The sequence below is a fragment of the Mustela nivalis genome (assembly GCF_964662115.1).
Source record: "Mustela nivalis genome assembly, chromosome: 7".
Classification (NCBI taxonomy): Eukaryota; Metazoa; Chordata; class Mammalia; order Carnivora; family Mustelidae; genus Mustela; species Mustela nivalis.
The window spans coordinates 88,269,728-88,292,108 of record NC_139026.1 but is presented as its reverse complement, the minus strand read 5'-3'; the positions used below and the strand labels follow the sequence as shown (position 1 = coordinate 88,292,108).

Genomic DNA, 22,381 nt, shown 5'->3' with positions numbered 1-22,381 from the left:
TCATTCCTTGATTATAGGGCACTCTATATTCCCAGGAATATTTAAAACACTCAAACATTCAAAGGATTAAAACAACTCTAATGCCCTCTATGCCTTCAATATTTAAACCCAGAACACGAGATTTTTTTTTCAGAACTCAAGCCTAGAAAACCATCACTCTTTAATTAGAATCTTACACAAAACATTACAGACTCAAAGCATGTAATCTGTCCTCTTCTTAAAAAAAGCATTAGTGATTAAGTAGGATAATTTCCTTTTAATTCAGGCAACAGAATATATGTAAAGATAAGTATTTTGTGCATGATTTTACCAATACCCTGTCTTAGTACTCAAGATTTAAAGTGACAGCAGATATTAGATTAACTACAGTAAAAATAAATATAAGAAGCATTCTATTTCTATGTATATGCAATCCTTCCAATAAAAAATCCAACCACCCAAATGTGCTACCTAAAAATGAGCAATAACTTCATTTAACTTTCCAATGTCATTACAGGAAACTTATTAAAATAACAACTGGTTGCTACATTACTAAAACCAAATACTAAAACCAACTCTATGTTTAAAGTACCCAGTGGTTAGGTATATTAAGACCACAAGTAGGGAGATGAACTACTACCTTAAATTAGTATATAGAAATACCACCCATGCCACTTCAGAAATCAACTCACAAGCAGACAAAACTTAGAAATCTAGTCTAAGTATTTATAATAAATAAGGAAACTGAGGATAGAGGTTTATGTATGTGACTGAACTCACAGAACTAAGCAGCAATAGAATAGAGCACCCCCTATTACATTTGTTTTCCAAAGAGATCCCTTAAATCAGAAAAATTAAGTTAGGTAGTTGGGGTCTTTGGTCCATTTTTAGTTTCTTTTAAATCTCATCCATTTTAAATCCAAGCCAACTACTAACTAACCCATGCTACTTAAATAATTGTGAAAAAAAAATATATTTCACAGGTTGGACTGAAGTAGAACCATATTTTTAATACAGCCATTTTCTCAAAATTAATCCCTGCAACTTCACATTTGTAAATGCACTCCACAATAAGAAAAGTAATGGGAAATTCACAGAACTTGCACTGATCCCAACTAACAGACTAAGAAACTTGGGCTCTCTGAAAAATTATAATTTAGTTCCCTTTTAACTATATTGACTATTTTTTCCTTTTATCTTTAATTTCATACTTTTAATAGGACCTTTAAACATTCTTTTAAAGTCACGTTTCATGTTTGTCATCTGAAAACAGTATTTATAAAAATAACGAAGCATTTCATTAACATAAAGTTCTTTTCAAATAAGAAAATGGATTGATCAATGCCAAAGTTTTATTAGAACAATGATAGAATGTAAAGGGAAAAACACTAGTGTACTATATGCTCTTTTTACCAATAAAAGCATAAAGTTTACCAGAAATGTCATATATTTGATAACTCAGATCTTCTGGCCCTAAAATCATTCCATCAGTGGATTCTTCAATGCTTATAGTATTTCTGGTGGTTTCACAAGATGAATACATTACTTCATATTCCTTACACATATCATCAGAAAGCTCTGTATTACCTGTATTAAAGAAAATATACTGAAAGTAAATAGGAATTCTTTAAATCCTATCTTTAGGAACTCTGGCACTAAGTCTTCTATAGTAAGATTTTAAGGATTTCTCCCAATTGAGATAATGTCCACATGGCTGTAGTAAGAGTTCTCTTCCTGAGGAAGATTAAGTTCACCATTATGGACAAGCTAAAATGATTATTAACAGTTTAAACTCATATAGCACTATCTATGTGCAGCTTCATGTACAAGAAAATCCTATGCTAAAAGTAATTATTATTCATGTTTTACAGATGAAAGAAACAAGCAGAGATGTTAGGTCATTTATGCAAAGTCAAACAGTGAGTAAACAGCATTGCCAATGATAATATATCAAAACTAATTTATAACTACCATATCATAAGTGAGTTAAATGCTAGACCCAAAGATAAAGCTACTATGTGAAATAGTGACAATTCATTCATACTAAAAGTAAAAACTGTGTACAAACTACATGTTAAACATTTATAAATATATTTAATCAAATAATCAAAAGAGATACCCCCAAGTTGTATAAACCGATTTGGTCATTATTTAACCAAAACATGATTTGTACTGATGAAACATTAAGGACATACCCTCAGGATGAGACCCTGATGTGGCTGCTGTTTCATGCCAAGAGCTTTCAGTTCCATGAGTTACTTGAGTGGCATCACTATTTCCAGGAGGAATTTCTTGCCATACTTTGGCATTAGGATTTAAACCAGTTCCTTTAGATGTTACCTGCTAAATAATCAAATGATCTATTTGTAAACTTTAAAAGTAAATGCATTAAAATTACAAATTTAGATAATAGACTTTGATTTTACTTGAACGTGAAGAAACCCCAATAATATTAAGTAATTTAATAACAAATATTAAATAAAATTATAAAGTTTTGGGCTCATGTTGAAAATAAATCTTTTTTTTAAGGTTGTTTTTTTTTTTTTTTTTTTTAGAGAGAGACAGTGAGAGGGAACACAAACAGAGGGAGAGGAAGAAGCCGGCTTCCCACTGAGCAGGAAGCCCGACGTGAGGCTTGATCCCAGGACCCTGGGATCATAACCTGAGCCAAAGGGAGAGCCACCCAGGCACCCTGAAAATAACTTTTTTTAAGGAGATGGACTGAAATGTTCATGTATAAAATTTAGCTACCTATACAATAAAAAGCATATTATCTATAAACAATCAACATAGAAATGCTGCTTTACCCCAATATACTTGCAAATGTCATAAAATGTATTCAAACTATTCAGTGATCTTTGGCATTTTTTTTGGTGCATGTGTGTATTTATAGCAAACTGAGTTATCTAGAATGATTTTCCAGAGAATGTAATTTTTACTGCCATTTATCCTGTGACAGAGATCTTTGAGTCTGAATGATTCTATCACTGGAAATTTTTCCCAAATCAAAAACAGCAATCTGGGGTGTCTGACAGACTCAGCTGGTAGATTGAACACACAGCTCTTGATCTTGGAGTCATGAGTTCGAGCCTCAAGGTGAGTGTATAGATTACTTAAAAATAAAATCTTTTTTTTTTTTTTAAAGATTTTATTTATTTATTTGACAGAGATCAAAGTAGGCAGAGAAGCAGGCAGAAAGGAGGAAGCAGCCTCCCTGGAGCAGAGAACCCGATGCAGGGCTTGATCCCAGGACCCTGGAATCATGATCTGAGATGAAGGCAGAGGCTTAACCCACTGAGCCAACCAGGCACCCCTTAAAAATAAAATCTTAACATCCCCCCGCCCCCCCCGGGCAAACAGCAATCTGCCTTTTATTAGATTGTATTTTTCCATTTGTCCTGAAAGTGTATATTCTTTTTTATTTTTTTAAGATTATTTATTTGACAGAGAGACATCACAAGTAGGCAGAGAAGCAGGCAGAGAGAGAGAGAGAGAGAGAGGAGGAAGCAGACTCCCTGCTGAGCCGAGAGCCCGATGCGGGACTTGATCCCAGGACCCTTGAGATCATGATCTGAGCCGAAGGCAGAGGCTTAACCCACTGAGCCACCCAGGCGCCCGAAAGTGAATATTCTTAATGTTCACAAAATAACTGACATTTAAAGTAATCTTCTACATACATCATTTAAATCTACTTCTTTTACCTCATTCAACCAAACAAAAGGACTTGATCCTTCTCAAGTGCATTAATGACCTTTCAGAAAGCTTAGACCCTGTTCAGAAAATCACTTTTAACAGTCTTCTCAGCCTTAGGCCTCTCCCCTGGATGACAGGCACCAGAAGGTAAATTCAAAGGGCAAATTCAGCTTTCATGAAAAGTAAGTGAATTTATCATTTAAGTTTGTCAGAAATTTTGTCTACCTAGAGGGAGTTCTTACCACTGGCTCTGGCTCATGGGGTGATTAAAAAAAAAAAAAAAAAAAAGCCTTTATGGTATCACCAACACTAAACATGGCAACCAAAGCAGGCCTCTGGGTCGGCAAAACTGCAGAGCTCCCAGACAGAGTTGTTAAGAAGACAGCTTCTGGGAGGCCTGATTGTACTTCTGCAATTAATTATGTCCCATGAAATCCCCCTGTAATCTAGAATCATACCTGAATTAAAAACCCAGCTCTGGGGGTGCCTAGGTGGCTAAGAGGGTTAAAGCCTCTGCCTTTGGCTCAGGTCATGATCTCAGGGTACTGGGATCAAGCCCCACATCGGGCTCTCTGCTCAGTGGGGAGCCCCACCCTGCTCTGCACACCTCTCTGCCTACTTGTGATCTGTCAGATAAATAAAATCTTTAAAAAAAAAAAAAAAAAACCAGCTCTGACATTAGTGTTTCATTTCTAAAAAAACAGTTTTTTAAATTTATTTGACAGAGAGAGTAAGAGAGCACAAGCAGAGGGAACAGCAGAGGGAGAGGGAGAAGCAGAAGGAATCCAATGCAGGGCTCAATCCCAGGACCCCAGGATCATAACCTGAACCACTTAGGCGGCCGGCACACTCATTCTTTAACAGAGACTGTGTAACATGGTACAACTCATATTCTCACATATTCGATTTATAAGAGCCAAAAATGGAAGTAACCCAGTCAGACAGACAAGAAATAAAGGAAACAATGACACACACTCACTAAGTATTACACGGCTATTCAAAATGATAAAGATACATTACCATATTTCATAAAATCTAAAGGGGTACTACTATATTAAAGAAAAAATTGCTGTTAATTAACCTATGGCATCAAATATTGTTAAGATGTATTCCAGATTCCAGAGAAATTACAATGTGCAACTATGTGCGTTGGTAGGGTTGCTGAAATATGAAAACATAAAAATGGAAAATGCTTTCACAAAACGAAGTGAAAAAAAACCATAACCATCACCACAACAAATGTAAGAATGTTAAGCAATTCTATGGGCTAGGAATTAGTACTTATATTACTATCTCCCTTTTCCAGATTATCCTTTGTGAGAAATAATATATCCAACTAAAGACAAACAAAGATTAAGTATGAAGTTAGCATTAATCACCAATGATTACAGCTCACAGATTATTACAATTGCAAAGAAGTATGTAAGCATGGATATGGGCTAGAAGGGAACATGATCTGCTACAATACTCAGATCAGAGATATTTTTCTCTAATAAAGCATTCCATTGAAATATTACCTTAAATCCCGAGTCATAAAAAATATAAAAATTTAAAAAACTTTTTTCAAATTAGAGCATAATGTACACTGTTTAGTACATGAACATCAAAGATTACTTTATGTATTTTGTGCCTGTATATATTAACATATATTATTTTAGTTTTATACCAGTCAATATTTATTAAATTTAAATAAATGTATCTTTTCTTAAGATTTTATTTATTTATTTGACAGAGAGAGATCACAAGTAGGCAGAGAGGCGGGCAGAGAGGGGGAAGCAGGCTCCCTGCTGGGCAGAGAGGCCAATGCAGGGCTCGAACCCAAAACCCTGGGATCATGACCCTAGCCGGACTTAACCGACTGAGCCACCCAGGCGCTGTTGTTGATTTCCTTTGAACATAATTCATTCTCACATTTCATAACTTTCTTCTGGAATCACATTCCTTCTTCTGCAAGGACATTATTCATTATTTTTTTATTTTTTATTTTTTTAAGGATTTTATTTATTTATTTGACAGAGGTCACAAGTAGGCAGAGAGGCAGGCAGAGAGAGAGAGAGAGAGAGAGGAGGAAGCAGGCTCCCTGCCGAGCAGAGAGCCCGATGCGGGACTCGATCCCAGGACCCTGAGATCATGACCTGAGCCGAAGGCAGCGGCTTAACCCACTGAGCCACCCAGGCGCCCTATTCATTATTCTTTTTAGTCAACTCTTAAGTTGTGCCTTCTCTGAAAATGCCTTTATTTTTTACTTTCTGTCTCTGCTGTGTAAAAAATTCAAAGATTCTCTTTTTTTCTCTTGGTATAAAGAATTCTTACAAGACACACATTCCCTTTCAGCATATTAGAGATATCCTCACTGGGTGACTGGGTGGCTCAGCTGGTTGAGTGACTGCCTTCACCTCAGGTCGTGATCCAGTCTTGGGATGAGTCCCTTATTAGGGTCCCTGCTCAGCAGGGAGTCTGCTTCTCCCTCTGACCTTCCCCTTCTCATGCTTTCTCTCTTCTCAAATAAAATCTTAAAAAAGAAAAAAAATTGTATTAAAAAAAAAGATATTCCCACTGCCTTGTTTTGTACAGAAGTTGGTGACCAGAAATTTGCCATCATTCTAGCTGTCACTCTTAATCTTTTTCCTTAAATTTTGTCAATGGTGATTTACAGTTTCACAATCACCAGTTTAACTGTGAAAATCTTCTTTATTTATAATCTATTTGGGATTCACTGAGCTCTGAAATCCAACGCATCAATTCTGTAAAATTCTCAGCCGTTAGCTCTTCAAACTCTGCCTCTCCATCAACTAACTGCTCTATTGTTTCCTCCTGGAATGCCAATAAAATATTCATACCTTCTCATGGTATGTTCCACCTCTCCTGTTTTCCATTTCTTTGTCTAAGAAATTATACTCTGAGTAATTTCTTAAGTTCTTTCTTCTAGTTCATCAATTCTCTCTTCATCTGTTTCTAAGATGAATTTAACCTGTCCACTAAATTTCTAAGTTCTTTTTAAATAATTTTCATTTCTTAAAATTCTGTTTGGTTCTATTATCAAATCTATCTGACCAATACTTTCCTTTTTTTTTTTTTTAAAGATTTTATTTCTTTGACAGAGATCACAAGTAGGCAGAGAGGCAGAGAGAGAGGGGGGAAGCAGGCTCCCTGCTGAGCAGAGAGCCCCATGTGGGGCTCGATCCCAGGACCCTGAGACCATGACCTGAGCTGAAGCAGAGGCTTAACCCACTGAGCCACCCAGGCGCTGCCCTTTCCTTTCTTTTTCTTCTTCTTCTTTTTTTTTTTTGAGAGGGAGAGAGACAATCTTAAGCAGGCTCCACACCCAGCAAAGGGTCTGATGTGGGGCTGGATCTCACACCCTGAGATCATGACCTGAGCTGAAATCAAGAGTTAGATACTTAACCTACTGAGCCACCCAGGCACCCCTGTTTTGTTTCTTGATCATCTTTTCAGTATCTTCTTTCCTTTAAGCATTTTTTTTTTAAAGATTTTATTTATTTGAGAGAGAGAGAAAGTGAGAGCACAAGTAGGCAGAGTGGGCAGCAGAGGGGGAGAGTAAGGTTGCTAGAAAGCCTGAGCCAAAGGCAGACACTTAACAACTGAGCCACCCAAGTACCCCTAAGCATATTAAATATTCTAATTTTATAGTCTGTATTTGATAATTACAGTATCTGTTGTGTTTGAGGGTTTGCTTTTGTGATCTGTTGTTTCTGCTAAACCATGCTCATGATGACTTACTGCTGTCCGATTTTATACTGTAAGCCCATTTCCTTGGAACTTTATTTGTGGGAATTCTGACTACGTTTAAAATATGCTCTGGAGATATGGAGATATTTGGAGGATTTGTTTTCCGTCTGCTAGATGACTGCATACTAAAACTACCAATCTAGTATTCCTTTAATTTTCGACATGGTTATTTTGGTAACAACATATATTGTGAATTTTCACTCTACTTTGGCAAAAGGAACATCTGTGGTTAGAATTATTAGGAAAGACTGATGCCTCACCAATCCACTTAAAGCTAAAACTGACAAATTCCCTTTTCTCTGGGAAAGTTTGTTTTCCAACTAGTTTACCTTGTGTCCTCTAAGCACTGCCAATTAAAACCAAAGCTCTGGTTTTCATAAGAACCAACAAATCCATTTAATCTCTGCATTTATGATCTGTTTATCTCTTAGATGAGTGGTTTTTTTTAACTTTAGTCTGAAGATTTCATTTGCTTTCTTGACAGCTTAATGCTCTGCTTAAAAAAAAACTTTAAAAAAATTTTTAACCAACATTTTCAATTGTTTTCCAAAACATCTAATTCATAATACTTCTTAAAAAAAGAAGTATCAATATAGTCTCAATGAAGCTAAATTTAGAGTAATTCCAACAACTGAAGGACAAGTATAACAACAAACAGCAACAAAAACTAACTTTATTCTGCCACCCAGTAATTATGCAATTACTGGCCCCAGTTTCTTCATTTTTAAAGACATAATGCCTAGTCTACCAAAATTCCCTATAGTTTTTATGCACATTGGGCACCTAACTTTATTTTGGTCATTTCTTCCTCTCTCCTTCTTATTATTTGTACATACCTCTATTTTATTAAACACTGTAACAGTTTATCTAAATAGGAGTTCTAAAGCTGGGCAATGGGCTCAAGGAAGGCAGAAACTAGGTCTTCCCAGTCTATTTCAGCTATTAACACAAACCAGTCAAAGAGCAGATTTTCAACTGTCTACTTGAATGAAATAGCAGAGGCATGTGTGCAAAAAAAAGAATTTTTAGCACTTTACTTACTCTTCAGAGGTGCTACAAGATGAGAGCTGATAAAATCTCTCTCTTTTTTTTTAATGTGGACTGAGTTTAAAATGGAAGTCTAATGTTGAACTGCTTCTTGGCTTTTGGTTTCAGAGCTGCTAAAGGCTTTTATAAAAATATTAAAACCAATAACAAAACGTCAAATCATGCAGGGGAGCAAAAGCATCTCCGAAAGTATTGCCATTTGAATAATCACAGCAACATCTTAGTTTAGAGATATAAGTTCACAATACCACATCATAACATAATTAATTAGCTCAGGGAGGAAACCAACTCGTTTTCTTATAGCACCAAGCAGCCACCCTCCCATCCCAGGCACTAAAGCATTATTTAAAAAATTTGTGAAGTTGCAATTTTAGAAAGCAACTCATCTTTACATTTGCCACTCTATAGATCATGTGAACAATGCCTGCTGTATAAAAAATATCTTACCAAGGATTTTTATCAATCAGTATTTACTGACTATTTACCTTGACTATTTACTCAAGGTAAATTAACAGAAAAGTAATTTATTAAAGGATAGTGTCACTGCTATGTCACTATGTCAATGAAAGGGCTGAAAATGGGTGCAAAGATAACATCACCCAGAATAATGCTGAAGTGATTTACGAGCAAATCATTATCCCTGCCACCATCAAGAGCTGTATTGCAAAATTCAAATCCATTACCACTGCCAGGACCAAAATCACTTCATTACGAACTTAACCTTGAAACCTCCACTTAAAGCTGACCACCTCTGTCACTCCCTCCTGCAAAATTGAAAGTTAAGAATACAACCCTCAGAGACGCCTGGGTGGCTCAGTTGGTCAAGCTGCCGCCTTTGGCTCGGGTCATGATCCCAGCGTCCTGGGATAGAGTCCTGAATTGGGGCTCCTTGCTCCTCGCTTCTCTCTCTGCCTCTGCCCACTGCTCTGCCCGCTTGTGCATTCGCAAGCATGTGCGCACTCTCTCTCTCTCTCTCTGACAAATAAATAAATAAATAAATAAAATCTTAAAAAATAATAATAATTAAAAAAAGAATACAACCCTCATTTCCTTACATTGTATAATTTCAAGCAAAAGTGATCTGCAGGTGTGTCGGACTAATGGCTTTTTTTTTTTTTTTTAAAGATTTTATTTATTTATTTGACAGACAGAGATCACAAGTAGGCAGAGAGAGAGGAGGAAGGAGGCTCCCTGCTGAACAAAGAGCCTGATGCAGGACTTGACCCCAGGACCCTGGGATCATGACCTGAGCCGAAGGCAGAGGCTTTAACCCAACTGAGCCACCCAGGTACCCCTGACTAGTGGCTCTTAATGTTATTTAAGATGCATCCATCTAGAAACAAAAGCATTGGCTAGTACATATACAGGAGAGGCCTGACTCACAATATGGGTATTTCTGCAAATATAGAAAACTACTCAAAAATTGGGGGAATCAAATATGACAAATATTCACTATAAGAGATTAAGATTAATATTGAAGATACACAATTATGCCATATACACTTAATTTACAAATAATTACCCAAATATTGTGGGATTACGATGAAAATTTGCTTTTACTGATGGGATGCACTACTTTTAAAAATTGTTTTAGTTTTTAATTTTATTATTTTTTAAAGATTTTATTTATTTGGGAAAAGAGAGAGAACTCATGTGCAAGTGAAGTACGCATGCGTGGAGGCAGGTGGAGAATCTTAAGAACAATCCATGCTGAGTGCAAGCCCAACACAGGGCTCAAACTCATGACCCTGAGATCATGACCTGAGCTAAAACCAAGAGCCAGATGCTTAATCAACTGAGCCACCCAGGACCCTGAATTTATTATTTTCATTCCAATATAGTTAACATACAATGTTGCATTAGATTCAGGTATACAATATAGTGATTCAATAATTCTATATATTTTCATTGCTCATCATGCTAAGTATCCCCATCACCTACCTATTTCACCCAACCTCCCCAACCCCTACCTTTGGTAAATTACCAGTTTGCTCTCTATATTTAGATTAAATAATGAGAACAGAATTTGTGACCATGAACTTTCAATGTTTCATTATGACCTCTTTATAATCAGAAGTGTTTAAAAATATTCAAACTCATCATTCCTAGGTTAAGAGCATAAATTGACAAAATCAAAGGAAACAAAAATACAGACTGTCTTACAAATGATTTTAGGTGTTACTATATTTTCTATCAGAGATCAGTTACTCCTTTGGAGATCACACATAATTACTCAAAGCTCAACCTCTATTAAGCTTCCCAATTCAGTCAAATTATTATAATCTCCATCTAGCTAAAGATATAAAGAGTGATGTCCCTATGTGTTTAATACAATTCAAAGAAATTTGCTCCAAAGCAATCAGGTTAGATTTCAAACAGAGTAGAGAATATAAAAACCAAATGCATTTCAGTATAGATGGTGACAGAAAGAGCCCACCTCACTTCAGGGGCAAAAAGAGACTGCAATCATGGGCCAGAGTCAGGAGTGATGGGACTGTTGCTCAGACAGTGCCAAGAAATTCCTCGTAAGATCAAGTGTTATGCCACCACACTGCAATTAATTTTTGATATTAAGAAAGAAAGCTTGTCCTTCTTTTACTGAAATCTAAGTGCCTGGCAAGGCTGTGTTGGCACAATGGCTGTTATGTGCTTTCTACCCACCTCCTGGAATGCCTGAGCTTCCCACCTCAGAAGGCACCAATGGTTTGCCCATGCAAAGTCCATACCCTAAGCATGTGAGGATAGGAAAAATAAATAAATAAATAAACTCAGTAACTAAAGGACCAGAGCCCATTTCTGCAAACTTGTTGGGTAACCCAGAAGTCAGACAAGAGCCCCCAAATCACCACTGCCTCTACCACTGAAGTAACAAGATAAAAAATTAGAGATAGCTTGATGCCTTCCTGTGCTGTCTGAAGTCAAGATACAGGACTTTGGCACACAGTACTCAAGTATTGCTAATGGGTGTTCCCCCTTTGACTAAGACAAGGGGATGCATTATTTCATTAAGTATCTAATAATAAATCAAGGTAATTAATTAGATGCCTTCCAGCAGCATACTATCCATAAATCTGTGTCCCTTCCTAAAGGTACCAAGAATAATCAAAGTGTAAAGTCTATGGCATATAGACAAGCAGGACTCCTGGGAATATATTTCCACAAAACTAGTTAAAAGTATACACTCTAAAAGCCATTAATGTACACAAGAACACACATATATAAGGATGTATATTGCAGCACTGATTCCATAAGTGAAAGGCTACAAACAAATATAAACTTCTATCTAAACAGTTAAATAAAATGTAGTATACTTTGTAACAGGAATACTATAAAAGTTAAGGAAAAAAAAAGATAGGTCTATATATACTAACAGTGGGAAAAAAATCAAGTTGCAAAACAAGCACTTTGTTTCATCATTTATGTTAACAAACATAAAATCACTGTATAAATAGATACATAAGTATGTAAAAACAGAAAAGGTCTGAAAGGTTACAACACCAACCTTATCAACAACAGAGCTATAAATTACTAAGATACTTACCAAAGAGGGAAAATGTACAAAGAAGAAGCAGGAATAGTTAACTATAAAACATCATTTTACCTATTGAACTACTTAACGTCATTTTGACAAGTATAAAAAGAAACTATCAGTTCATTGTCGTAATTCATATAATTTTTCCAAGAGTTAGCAACGTTTATCAATAGCCTTAAAAAGACGCATTCTTTTAAACACAGAATTAACCAGGAGTGCCTAGGTGGCTCAGTGAGTTAAGTATCTGCTCTTGGTTCAGGGTGGGATCCCTGCTCAGGGGGGAGTCTCCCTCTGCCCCTACCCCAACTTGTGTGTTGTGCATACTCTGTCTCAAATAAATAAATAAGTAAATAAAATCTTTAAAAAATAAATAATGAAAAATGGAATCACCATATGATCCAGTAATTCCACTACTGGATATCTATCCAAAGAAAAAGAAAACACTAGGGGCGCCTGGGTGGCTCAGTGGGTTAAGCCGCTGCCTTCAGCTCAGGTCATGATCTCAGGGTCCTGGGATCGAGTCCTGCATCGGGCTCTCTGCTCAGCAGGGAACCTGCTTCCTCCTCTCTCTCTCTGCCTGCCTCTCTGCCTACTTGTGATCTCTCTCTGTCAAATAAATAAATAAAATCTTTAAAAAAAAAAAAAAGAAAACACTAATCTGAAAGATGTACTCCTATGTTTACTGCAGCATTACTTGCAATAGCCAAGATATGCAAGCAACCCAAGTGTCCATCCATAAATTAATGCTTAAAGAAGATGTGCCATATACACAATGGAGTATTACTCAGCCATAAAAAAGTATAAAACCTTACTATCTGTGACAACATGGACAGACCTAGGGAATATAATGCTAACTGAAATAAGCCAAGCAAACAAAGATGAATACCATAAAATTTCACTTATATGTGAAATTTAAGAAACAAAACAAACAGACAAAAGAAACAAATTCTTAAATACAGAGAACAAACTAGTAGTTGCAGGAGGGAAGGTAGGTGGGAGGACAGGTGAAATGAAGGGGACTAAGAGTACATTTAATGTGATGAGCACGAAGTAATGTTAGAATTGCTGAATTATACCGTACACCTGAAACAGATCACTGTATGTTAATAATACTTCAATTAAAAAATACTGTAAAAAAATAAATATTCTTTGATCTAGAAATGTACTTGCGAGAGCTACTCAAAAGAAAGATATGCAAAACTATGTAAGTACAAGGATATTCACCACGCTGATTTTGTAAGTGAAAAACTAGAAACATCTAACTGCTATGGTTTAAATGTTTGTGTACCACCCTCCCCCCAAATTAAAATGTTGAAATCTTAAAGCCAATGTGATGGATTTGGAAGGTGGGGCTTTGCAGAAATGCCAAGTCCGAAGACTGAAGCCCTCATGAATGGATTAGTGTTCCTCTAAAAGAGATCCCAGTCCCTAGCCCTTTCCACCATTGAAGACATTGGCAAAAAGGCACTATGAACCAGAAAGCCCTTACCAACTACCAAATCTGCTGGCTCCATAATCCTGGACTTCCCAGAATTAAATTTCTGAGTTTATAAGCTACCCGGTCCATGATACTGTCTGAGTAGCCTGAGTGGACTAAGACACCAACCACAGAGGATTTTTCAGCAACTCTAAGTCCAGCCATATAAAGACTATCCCAGAGCCTTAAAAGACTGTATATAAAACTGGTGAAATCTGAGTAAGTTATGTGGATTGTACCAACATCAATCTGTTAGTCTTTTATATCGTACTACAGTTATGGCAAGGTGTTACTTCTGTGAGAAACTGGGCAAAAAGGTACATGACACCACCCTGTATAGTTTTGTTGTTGTTTTTTTTTTTTTTTTTGGCAATTTGTGAATCTGTAATATTTCAAAATAAAATCTGTACAAATGGGGGAAAATACTGTAGAAGGCATTGAAAGTATTCAAGGAAATCTGGGGGAAAAAGCAAGTTGCTACCTTATTACAGAAATTTTGAATTTTGTGAAATAATGCACAAGCACAGAAAAGACTGGAGAGACTATAAAAAATCAGTGTTATGACTGGTTATCTCAGAGCGGTAGCATCTTTATTTTCATTTTTATACTTTTATTTTCATACAATTAACATCAATTGCATTTACAAACATTTAAGATCCAAATTACAAGACCTATCAACTGGGAAAATCATTCCAGGCAAGTGACACAAAAGACTACCATCTTCAAAGAGGGTTAAGCACAAACAAGCAAAAAGTCAATTCGCAGTTAATAAACATGGAGAAACGTTCGATCACACTAGTCACTAAAGAAATGCAAAATAAATTATTTCATTTTAACCAAATGGTAAACTTTTACAAATTAGAATGCTGGATGCCGACAAAGATGCAGTAAACTGGACAACAGTAAAAACTGTCCTAACACTTTTGGAAAGCAATCTGTCAATACTGATATTGATATGAGTTACTTTTCAAATGTTCACTCTTTGATCTACTGCAGTAAACTTTAACCTAAAAGCTTTATACAAGAGTGTCCTATATTGAATTGCTCCACATAAAGAAAAACTGGAAACCGAAACGCCCAACAAAAAAAGTTGTTTTTCTTTGACAAATAGTCTTTATTTATTTATTTTTTTAAAGATTTTATTTATTTATTTGACAGACAGAGATCACAAGTAGGCAGAGAGGCAGGCAGAGAGAGAGAGGAGGAAGCAGGCTCCCCGCTGAGCAGAGAGCCCGATGTGGGACTCGATCCCAGGATCCTAAGATCATGACCTGAGCCGAAGGCAGCGGCCCAACCCACTGAGCCACCCAGGCGCCCCGACAAATAGTCTTTAAAATGACACATTAATGAATCTGACAAGACAGTTTAACTACAACAAAGGCTTATTTTTCTCATTTAAATTCTCAATTACCATGTTCAATTCATTCTGTTTAGGATTTAATAATGAATTCCATCAAAATCCTTATCTCTTCCACAAGAGATAAGGCTACAGTTACATAAAACATCTGTTAAAGGATGTAAACTGTCCAAGTGCACTCTGAAACTCTCTGCCAAAACCACCACAAAAAATATCCAAATTGTCAGTCCACAAAACTGAGAGATCAATCACCACCTCTACCTAAGCAATATATGTCATCACCAAATAAGCCAAAAGCAGTCTTTATTATTGGTCCATTTTATGCCAGTTCCTATGTGGGGAGTGATATAAATGAAAGGAAAAAAGAAAGACATCATATTCTTGGCAAAATGATACCCTCCAGTCATTAAAAAGAGCAGTTTTAAGGTAAAAGAACAGAGTCAGGAAAAAGTCATCATGAATATGGTGAACTATCTCTTCAGTCATATCCAACCACTTGTTTTACTTACCTATTTACGATCAGAAATAGAAATCCCAAGCCACTTAACCCTACAAATGCTGAAAAACAAAGTGTATAGACTGAATAAAGTTATTTGCCTCATGGCAATTAAAGTTATTTGTCTCATGGCAAATCAATCATCCAGGTTTAATTTTTCCATCTCCAATATTGAGAGGACCACCAAATTACAAGTAATTATTATTTAAAAAAAAAAAGACACAAAACACCTGTCATTTCATCTAGGATAAAACTTTAAGGTTCTAACAGACCATGCTTACGGGAATTTCATGGACAACAAAAATGAAAATTAAACTGGGAAATTTTCACCATTCTGACAGAGAAGAGTAACACACTTATGGAACACTTAATTCACCTTCATAACAACTTCAGTTAAATACGACCATCATCCACATTCTGCAGATAAGAAAAATGTTACTTTAGGGGAGCCTGGCTGGCACGGTTGGTGGAACATGTGCTGATCTTGGGATTGTTGAGTTCCAGCCACAATGGGTGTAGAGATTACCTAAAATCTTAAGCCCCAGCCCCAAAAGTTACTTACCCCAAGGTCATGTGCCCAATGTTGCAAAGCTAATAAGGCAGAGGCAGGATTTGAATCTAGGCAGAAGGAACAGTCTGCCGATACATTTTTACAGTGGTTTTTAACCACTACACTACAGTTACCTTAGAAAAAAAGTTTTAAGACAACTAGTTATTTTAAAAAATATAAAAGACAACCAGTTACATGCCATTTAAGGAATACTATAAATCTCCTCACCAAGCCAAATGGTCCCTGGCTCAGTTCTGTCCAGAGTGACTCATAATCCAGAAAAAAAAATGGATATGCCACCAGATAACTAGGGTCCTCAGAGCAGAAGTCAATTCAGCTCTGCACTGATTTCTATCTCAGGGCCAAAGTAGTTTTCTATCCTAGGGCCATAGTTAATTTTCAATTAAATAAAAAAGATAATATTCATGGCAGTTTAGCAATAAAATTACCCTCTATCACAAGCACTTATCTTCAGCTGAATTATTTTGTCAGCAAGCTCCACAACGGCAATGACCTTATGTATGGTTTACTGCTCCCTAGCACCTTGAACAGTGACTGGCACACAGGAGGCCAACAAATAACATTTGTTAAATGAATCAAGGAATGAACAAATGCTATATGAGTGTTTCTTAGGCTTTACTGTGCTTAAGAATCATCTAGGGAGGGGCATCTGGGTGGCTCAGTGGGTTAAGGCCTCTGCCTTTTGCTCAGGTCATGATCCCAGGGTCCTAGGATCCAGCCCCGCATCAGACTCTGCTCAGCGGGGAGCCTGCTTTCTCCTCTTTCTCTGCCTGCCTCTCTGCCTACTTGTGATCTCTGTCTGTCAAATAAATAAATAAAATCTTGAAAAAAAAAAAAAAAGAATCATCTAGGGATCTTGCTAAAATGCAGATTCTGATTCAGCAGTTCAGGGCTTAGACTAAGAAACCCTTGGGTAACTAAGTTAGCTGCTGGTCTATGGCTCACACTTTTCAGTAGCAAGGTAATTGGACCCCCCCCCCCAGGTCATTTACCCCAATCTCTTCAAGGAGTCAAGAATCAGGATTCACTTACTCTCCAAGGAAGAAAACCTGAAGTTTATTCATCAATAAAGATATTACTACCGATCCTCTGTTATCAGAAGGAAAGACTTATCTCCCCAAATTTTCACTATACCTCAGTCAGATGGCACCTGTTAACTGTTCAAAAACAAAACAGGCTTCCATAGACTAGTGGTTTAGCTTTTTTTTTGGCGGGGGCGGCATCAAAGATTACTCTGAAAATATAATCAGAACTACAGAGTTCTCCCCAAAAAGTTTTATAGGAGATTCATGAACCCCTTATTAAGACCAAGATCTCGGGGCACCTGGGTGGCTCAGTGGGTTGGGCCTCTGCCTTCAGCTCGGGTCATGATACCGGGGGCCTGGGATCGAGTCCCGCATGGGGCTCTCTGCTCAGCAGGGAGCCTGCTTCTCCTCATCTCTCTCTCTCTGTCTGTCTCTCTGCCTATTTGTGATCTCTCTCTCTCTGTCAAATAAATAAATAAAATCTTTAAAACAAACAAACAAACAAACAAAAACAAAAAAAAGACCAAGATCTCCACTTGTATTTACCACTTAAGTAATTTAAATAGTCCTCAACATACTGAGTCATTTTACTCCAAACTGTTATCTAATAAAGCCAACAGCTAACCATACAAATCAATTTTTTTTAAAAATTCCAATATTAAATATGATCAACATTAAATACAATCAATATTAAATAAAAAAATAATCCTTTTCAGAAATCTGTATAGTCAAGTCAGCAAACCGTTCTTTTCTTTCTTTCTTTCTTTTTTTTTTTTTTAAAGATTTTATTCATTTATTTGACAGACAGAAATCACAAGTAGGCAGAGAGAGAGAGGAGGAAGCAGGCTCCCCCCTGAGCAGAAAGCCCGATGCCGATGCGGGGCTTGATCCCAGAACCTTGGGATCATGACCTGAGCCGAAGGCAGAGGCTTTAACCCACTGAGCCACCCAGGCGCCCCAAACTGTTATTTTCAAATAAAAATGACCAGAAAACTAAGATGAGACTTATCTTTCCCCAGTGTATATGAAAGCTGCAGCTCACATGTAGTGTTTACTATGCACCAGATACTATTTGAAGTACTTTACGTTAACTGTCAATCTTAACAACCTTATGTGACCTATTAATATTATCCTCAAGTTATTAGTATTATCCTCAATTTACACATAAGAAAATTGAGAAAGAGGCGAAACAACTTGCTCGAGGTCATACAAATAGAAAGAGGCTGAGCCTGAACAGTAGCCTTGTACTTGTTTTTAACCACTCTTTTGTGCAACCCTGTATATAAATGTATCTTATAATTATTACTCTATCACTGCCCCCATTTTTTTCCTTCACCTAACTCAAAAGGCTAGAATAATCCCACATATCTTTTACCTTGCTTAACTGCAAACTTCTGTAAATCCTACAAATTTAATTTCTCATAGCTAATCCAACAACAAATATTTTAGTACCAACTTATGTGCACTGGTAGTGATATGAGGAAAAGTACTGCCAATAAGCATACAGTCTCTTCTGAAGAATTAAAAATAATCATACAAATCAGGAAATTTTTGAACATGAAACAGGATGGGACAACTATTCCAAAAAATAGGTGTACACTGTAACTATCTAGGACAGAATGGGAGGAATGATCACACTAACCTATTTCATAGTTTGCAGTATCTAGTGCCATGAAGTACTGGCCACCTATGTACAACACAAACCCTGGATTACTCCTAAATTTCTGTTTTGACACAGAAAAGCTTTTCTCTTCCCTCAGTAATATATAAACCAAACAAAACTTAACTTTTCATCCTTGGAGTCCGGCTTTCAGTCTACAGTTCATACTCTACCCCTAGTAATATTCATCTAAAGTATTCCTCTAGAAGGGAACGAAGGGAAACAAGAGAAGGAAGGAAGCGAAGGAAGGAAGGATGAAAGATCCAATGAACTCTTCTGTCTTTAGTTTAGAGTCAGTCATTTATAAATACAGAGATATTTTCTGAACCAAAGTTTGGCTCAAATGTTTGGGTCTATTACAAGAAACAGATGAGAAGACACATGAGTACCTGATACTTAAGTTTCTTTTTCTTACATATACCTATACCTGCATATTAGAAAAAATTTTCTTTACAAAAGAGGAAATATAAATCATCTACTTGCATCTCGTCATTTGGCATTCCTTTAAATCTTGTATACAAATGTCTGTATTTGAACACACTGCAATCTTCATTCTTTTTTTTTTTTAAAGATTTTATTTATTTTTTTGACAGACAGAGATCACAAGTAGGCAGAGAGGCAGGCAGAGAGAGAGGAGGAAGCAGGCTCCCCGCTGAGCAGAGAACCCCACATGGGGCTCGATCCCAGGACCCTGGGATCAGGACCCGAGCCGAAGGCAGAGGCTTTAACCCACTGAGCCACCCAGGTGCCCCTGCAATCTTCATTCTTGTTTTGTAAGTTTTATTTGCCCAATTAAAAGTATACTCTTCAGCTATAAAAATTTTTAAATAAGGTTAATTACCCAGTTTGGCTTATTCAGAATCAGGGTAAATTAGTAACAACTCAGATTAGAACTTGAAAAGGCATACTTCTCTCTTTTTTAAAAAGGTATTTATCTCTTAAATCAGTGCTGTCTCACAGCAGTTTTTGCAATTACCAGTGCCATTATGATGTAGCTTTAATAATTTTTCCAAAAATGTTCAACAAATCATAAGGCATAAAGTAATAATTTTGGAAAGTTACTATTTATATACTGGACAATTTACAACACAAAAGAGTTGCTATGATAATCAAATCATAGTTGTCAGCTAAGCTCTTCACTAGACTATGTTAAAATGCTTAATACAGGGCGCCTGGGTGGCTCAGTGGGTTAAGCCGCTGCCTTCGGCTCAGGTCATGATCTCAGAGTCCTGGGATCGAGTCCCGCATCGGGCTCTCTGCTCAGCAGAGAGCCTGCTTCCCTCTCGCTCTCTCTGCCTGCCTCTCCATCTACTTGTGATTTCTCTCTGTCAAATAAATAAATAAAATCTTTAAAAAAAAAATAAAATAAAATGCTTAATACATAAACATCATAAACAGCATTAATATCATGAACACAAACTTTGTCAAAAGAAATTATTATTGCCAAATTAAAGTTACGAACTTGATGTTCCAAAGAGTTGTCAATTGTCTAAAGTCATACAACTAACATTTGAACCCAGGATTCCAAAATCCTTGCAGAAAATTATAGTGCATAATGCAAAAGTTTATTATGTTATCAAGACTGGAAACCTTCCTCAAGAACTAAACATTAAAGAAAACAAAATTTAAGCAAAATTTGAGCTGAAGAGTCATTTTCCATTTTCACTTAAGGATCTTCAGAGAGGTTTAAAATCTTTTTAATGACTTCAATGAATTATAGTTTCTCAACTTCCTCTACTTTCCACTCCTCTGCAATATAGACTCAGACCCCATTTCAACTACAGGGTCAAAAATCTCTTCTTAAGCTTCTAGGTAGGAAACCAAAATTACAGATTTGAAGTGTTCATGACTACTGTTGTCAAGGATCATTTCCATTAGCTGGGAAATAATACGGAGCTGCCTGATAACAAACCCAAACTGATACAAAATAACTGAATATCAATACTCCTAGCTTCTGGAAAACTGTAAACCAGTTCACTGTAATTTGAAGCACCAAAAGGTACTTTTACATCTTTATGTTCATTTCTAAGCATTTTATTCTACTTTTCACATTTAAAAGATAATTCCTCCTTCATTCTCAGTCCATTGTATCTGAAAGTATTTCTACTTGAAAATATTTTTATTCATTTTTAAATTCTGCATCTACCTCCAATAAATATTCCAAAATCAAATTGCTCAGAAACCACTATTCACTTATTTATAATTTCTCTTGGCAATCATTCCACAATTTGTTTAGGTACTTTCTTCTTCTAAGTCATTTTTTTAAAACAATCATTGTCAGTCAGTGACATCTAATAACTTTTTATAAATAAATTATTTAAATTAATGGGAAAAACCAGTACTGTATTTGGAGTTAAAGGCACAATGTTATGATTACTACAATATAAAATAAATGATTTCAGATTCTAAGCTTCATCTAAAATTTAAAATGTTATTACCTAAAAAAGCAGAACACTTTAGAAGTCAGATAAATTACTTTAAAAATTATGTAAGAGCTGGGGAAAGAAGGGAATGGGCAGTTATTGTTTAATGCGTATCATACAGTTTCAGTTTTGCAAGATGAAGAGTTCTGGATGTGAATAGTGGTGACACTGCAAAACAATGTAAAAGTACTTAATAACCCTGAACCATACACTTAAAATTGGTTAAGATCATTAAATTTTATGTTATCTGTATTTTAAATAATTAAAAATTTAAAAGTTATCTAAGAGTTATTATAGAGTGCATAAAAGTCATTTTTACCTAAATAAGTAGTTACAGGTATTCATTTTCAGGGAAAAACTCTAGAGACAGAAACCCAATTAAAACATGGCCAAACAACTAAAGCAGACATAAACTGCTAAAAATATTAGAGGGGGGAAAATGATCTGAAAAACAAACAAAAATGCTAGCAATCACAAAAAAATCATTTAAAAATGTGTAAGCTCTTATTTAAGTAATTTGTTAGTAGAAAGCACAATGCTGTTTTGAACTTACAGAATGTGTTTTAAGGGAATTTATGTTGGTAAATATCTGACAACTTTGTGAATTATCCAAACATTTTTCCCTCTTCACAGAGAGCCAGATATTGTATATGTCCCCTTCAGAACAGTGAGAAAAAAACCCAATAAACTACTTAAATCAATAGAGCCCTCTGTCTCCAAAACGAAGTTAAAAAAGTTACATCTCACTATTCCTTAAAATAGGATTCCCTGTCTGCCTGTAGCTTCCTATTGCAGTATATCTAGGTAACAGAGTTCTAATTCCAACTTCAATATTCACTAGCTGTGGACAAGTTTCTTAAATTCTATGCTGTAGTTTATCTCTAAAATGGAGATAATAATTCTATCTATCTCACAGATAGGACTGAGTAGATGTATATATATGAACACATGAAAAAACACTGTGTTTTGTACTTACTATACAAAAATGCCTCACGCACAGTAAGTACAATATACAGGTATACCCCTATTATTATAGCACCATTACCATTACTATTATCTGTCCCACTCATTCCAGTTATAAACGAAAAGCTAGGGTCTTACCAGAAAAACACACACAAGTAAAAGATTCTGAATACAACTACAAAGGGCTCAGATTCCAGATTAGAGAAGCCCAACCAAAGATGATCCGCAAGCAACTTGGTTTATAGAAAAGTGGCTCTTAACCTTGTGCCATGGACCTCTTTAGCAGTCCAAGTAATCTACAGATCTCTTCTCAGAATGTTTTTAAAATGCACAGGGGGCATCTAGGTGGCTCAGCCGGTTAAGCAACTGCCTTCAGCTCAGGTCAAGATCCCAGAGTCCTAAGATTGA

The 22,381-nt window shown here is 36.2% G+C and overlaps 1 protein-coding gene across 8 annotated transcripts in view; it reads right to left on the bottom strand.

Moving 5' to 3' along the window:
• The window catches only part of LARP4 (La ribonucleoprotein 4), a 206,902-nt gene that overhangs the window by 49,761 nt on the left and 134,760 nt on the right, over positions 1 to 22,381 (bottom strand). For 7 of the 8 annotated variants that reach the window (XM_082741255.1, XM_082741256.1, XM_082741253.1 and 4 more), the window contains 2 exons: positions 2,175 to 2,322; positions 1,414 to 1,566 (listed from right to left, as the gene is read on the bottom strand). In XM_082741255.1, the coding sequence (XP_082597381.1) occupies positions 1,414 to 1,566; positions 2,175 to 2,322 (301 nt within the window). The remainder of the gene's footprint in view (positions 1 to 1,413; positions 1,567 to 2,174; positions 2,323 to 22,381) is intronic. The other variant, XM_082741254.1, reaches the window with a different exon arrangement.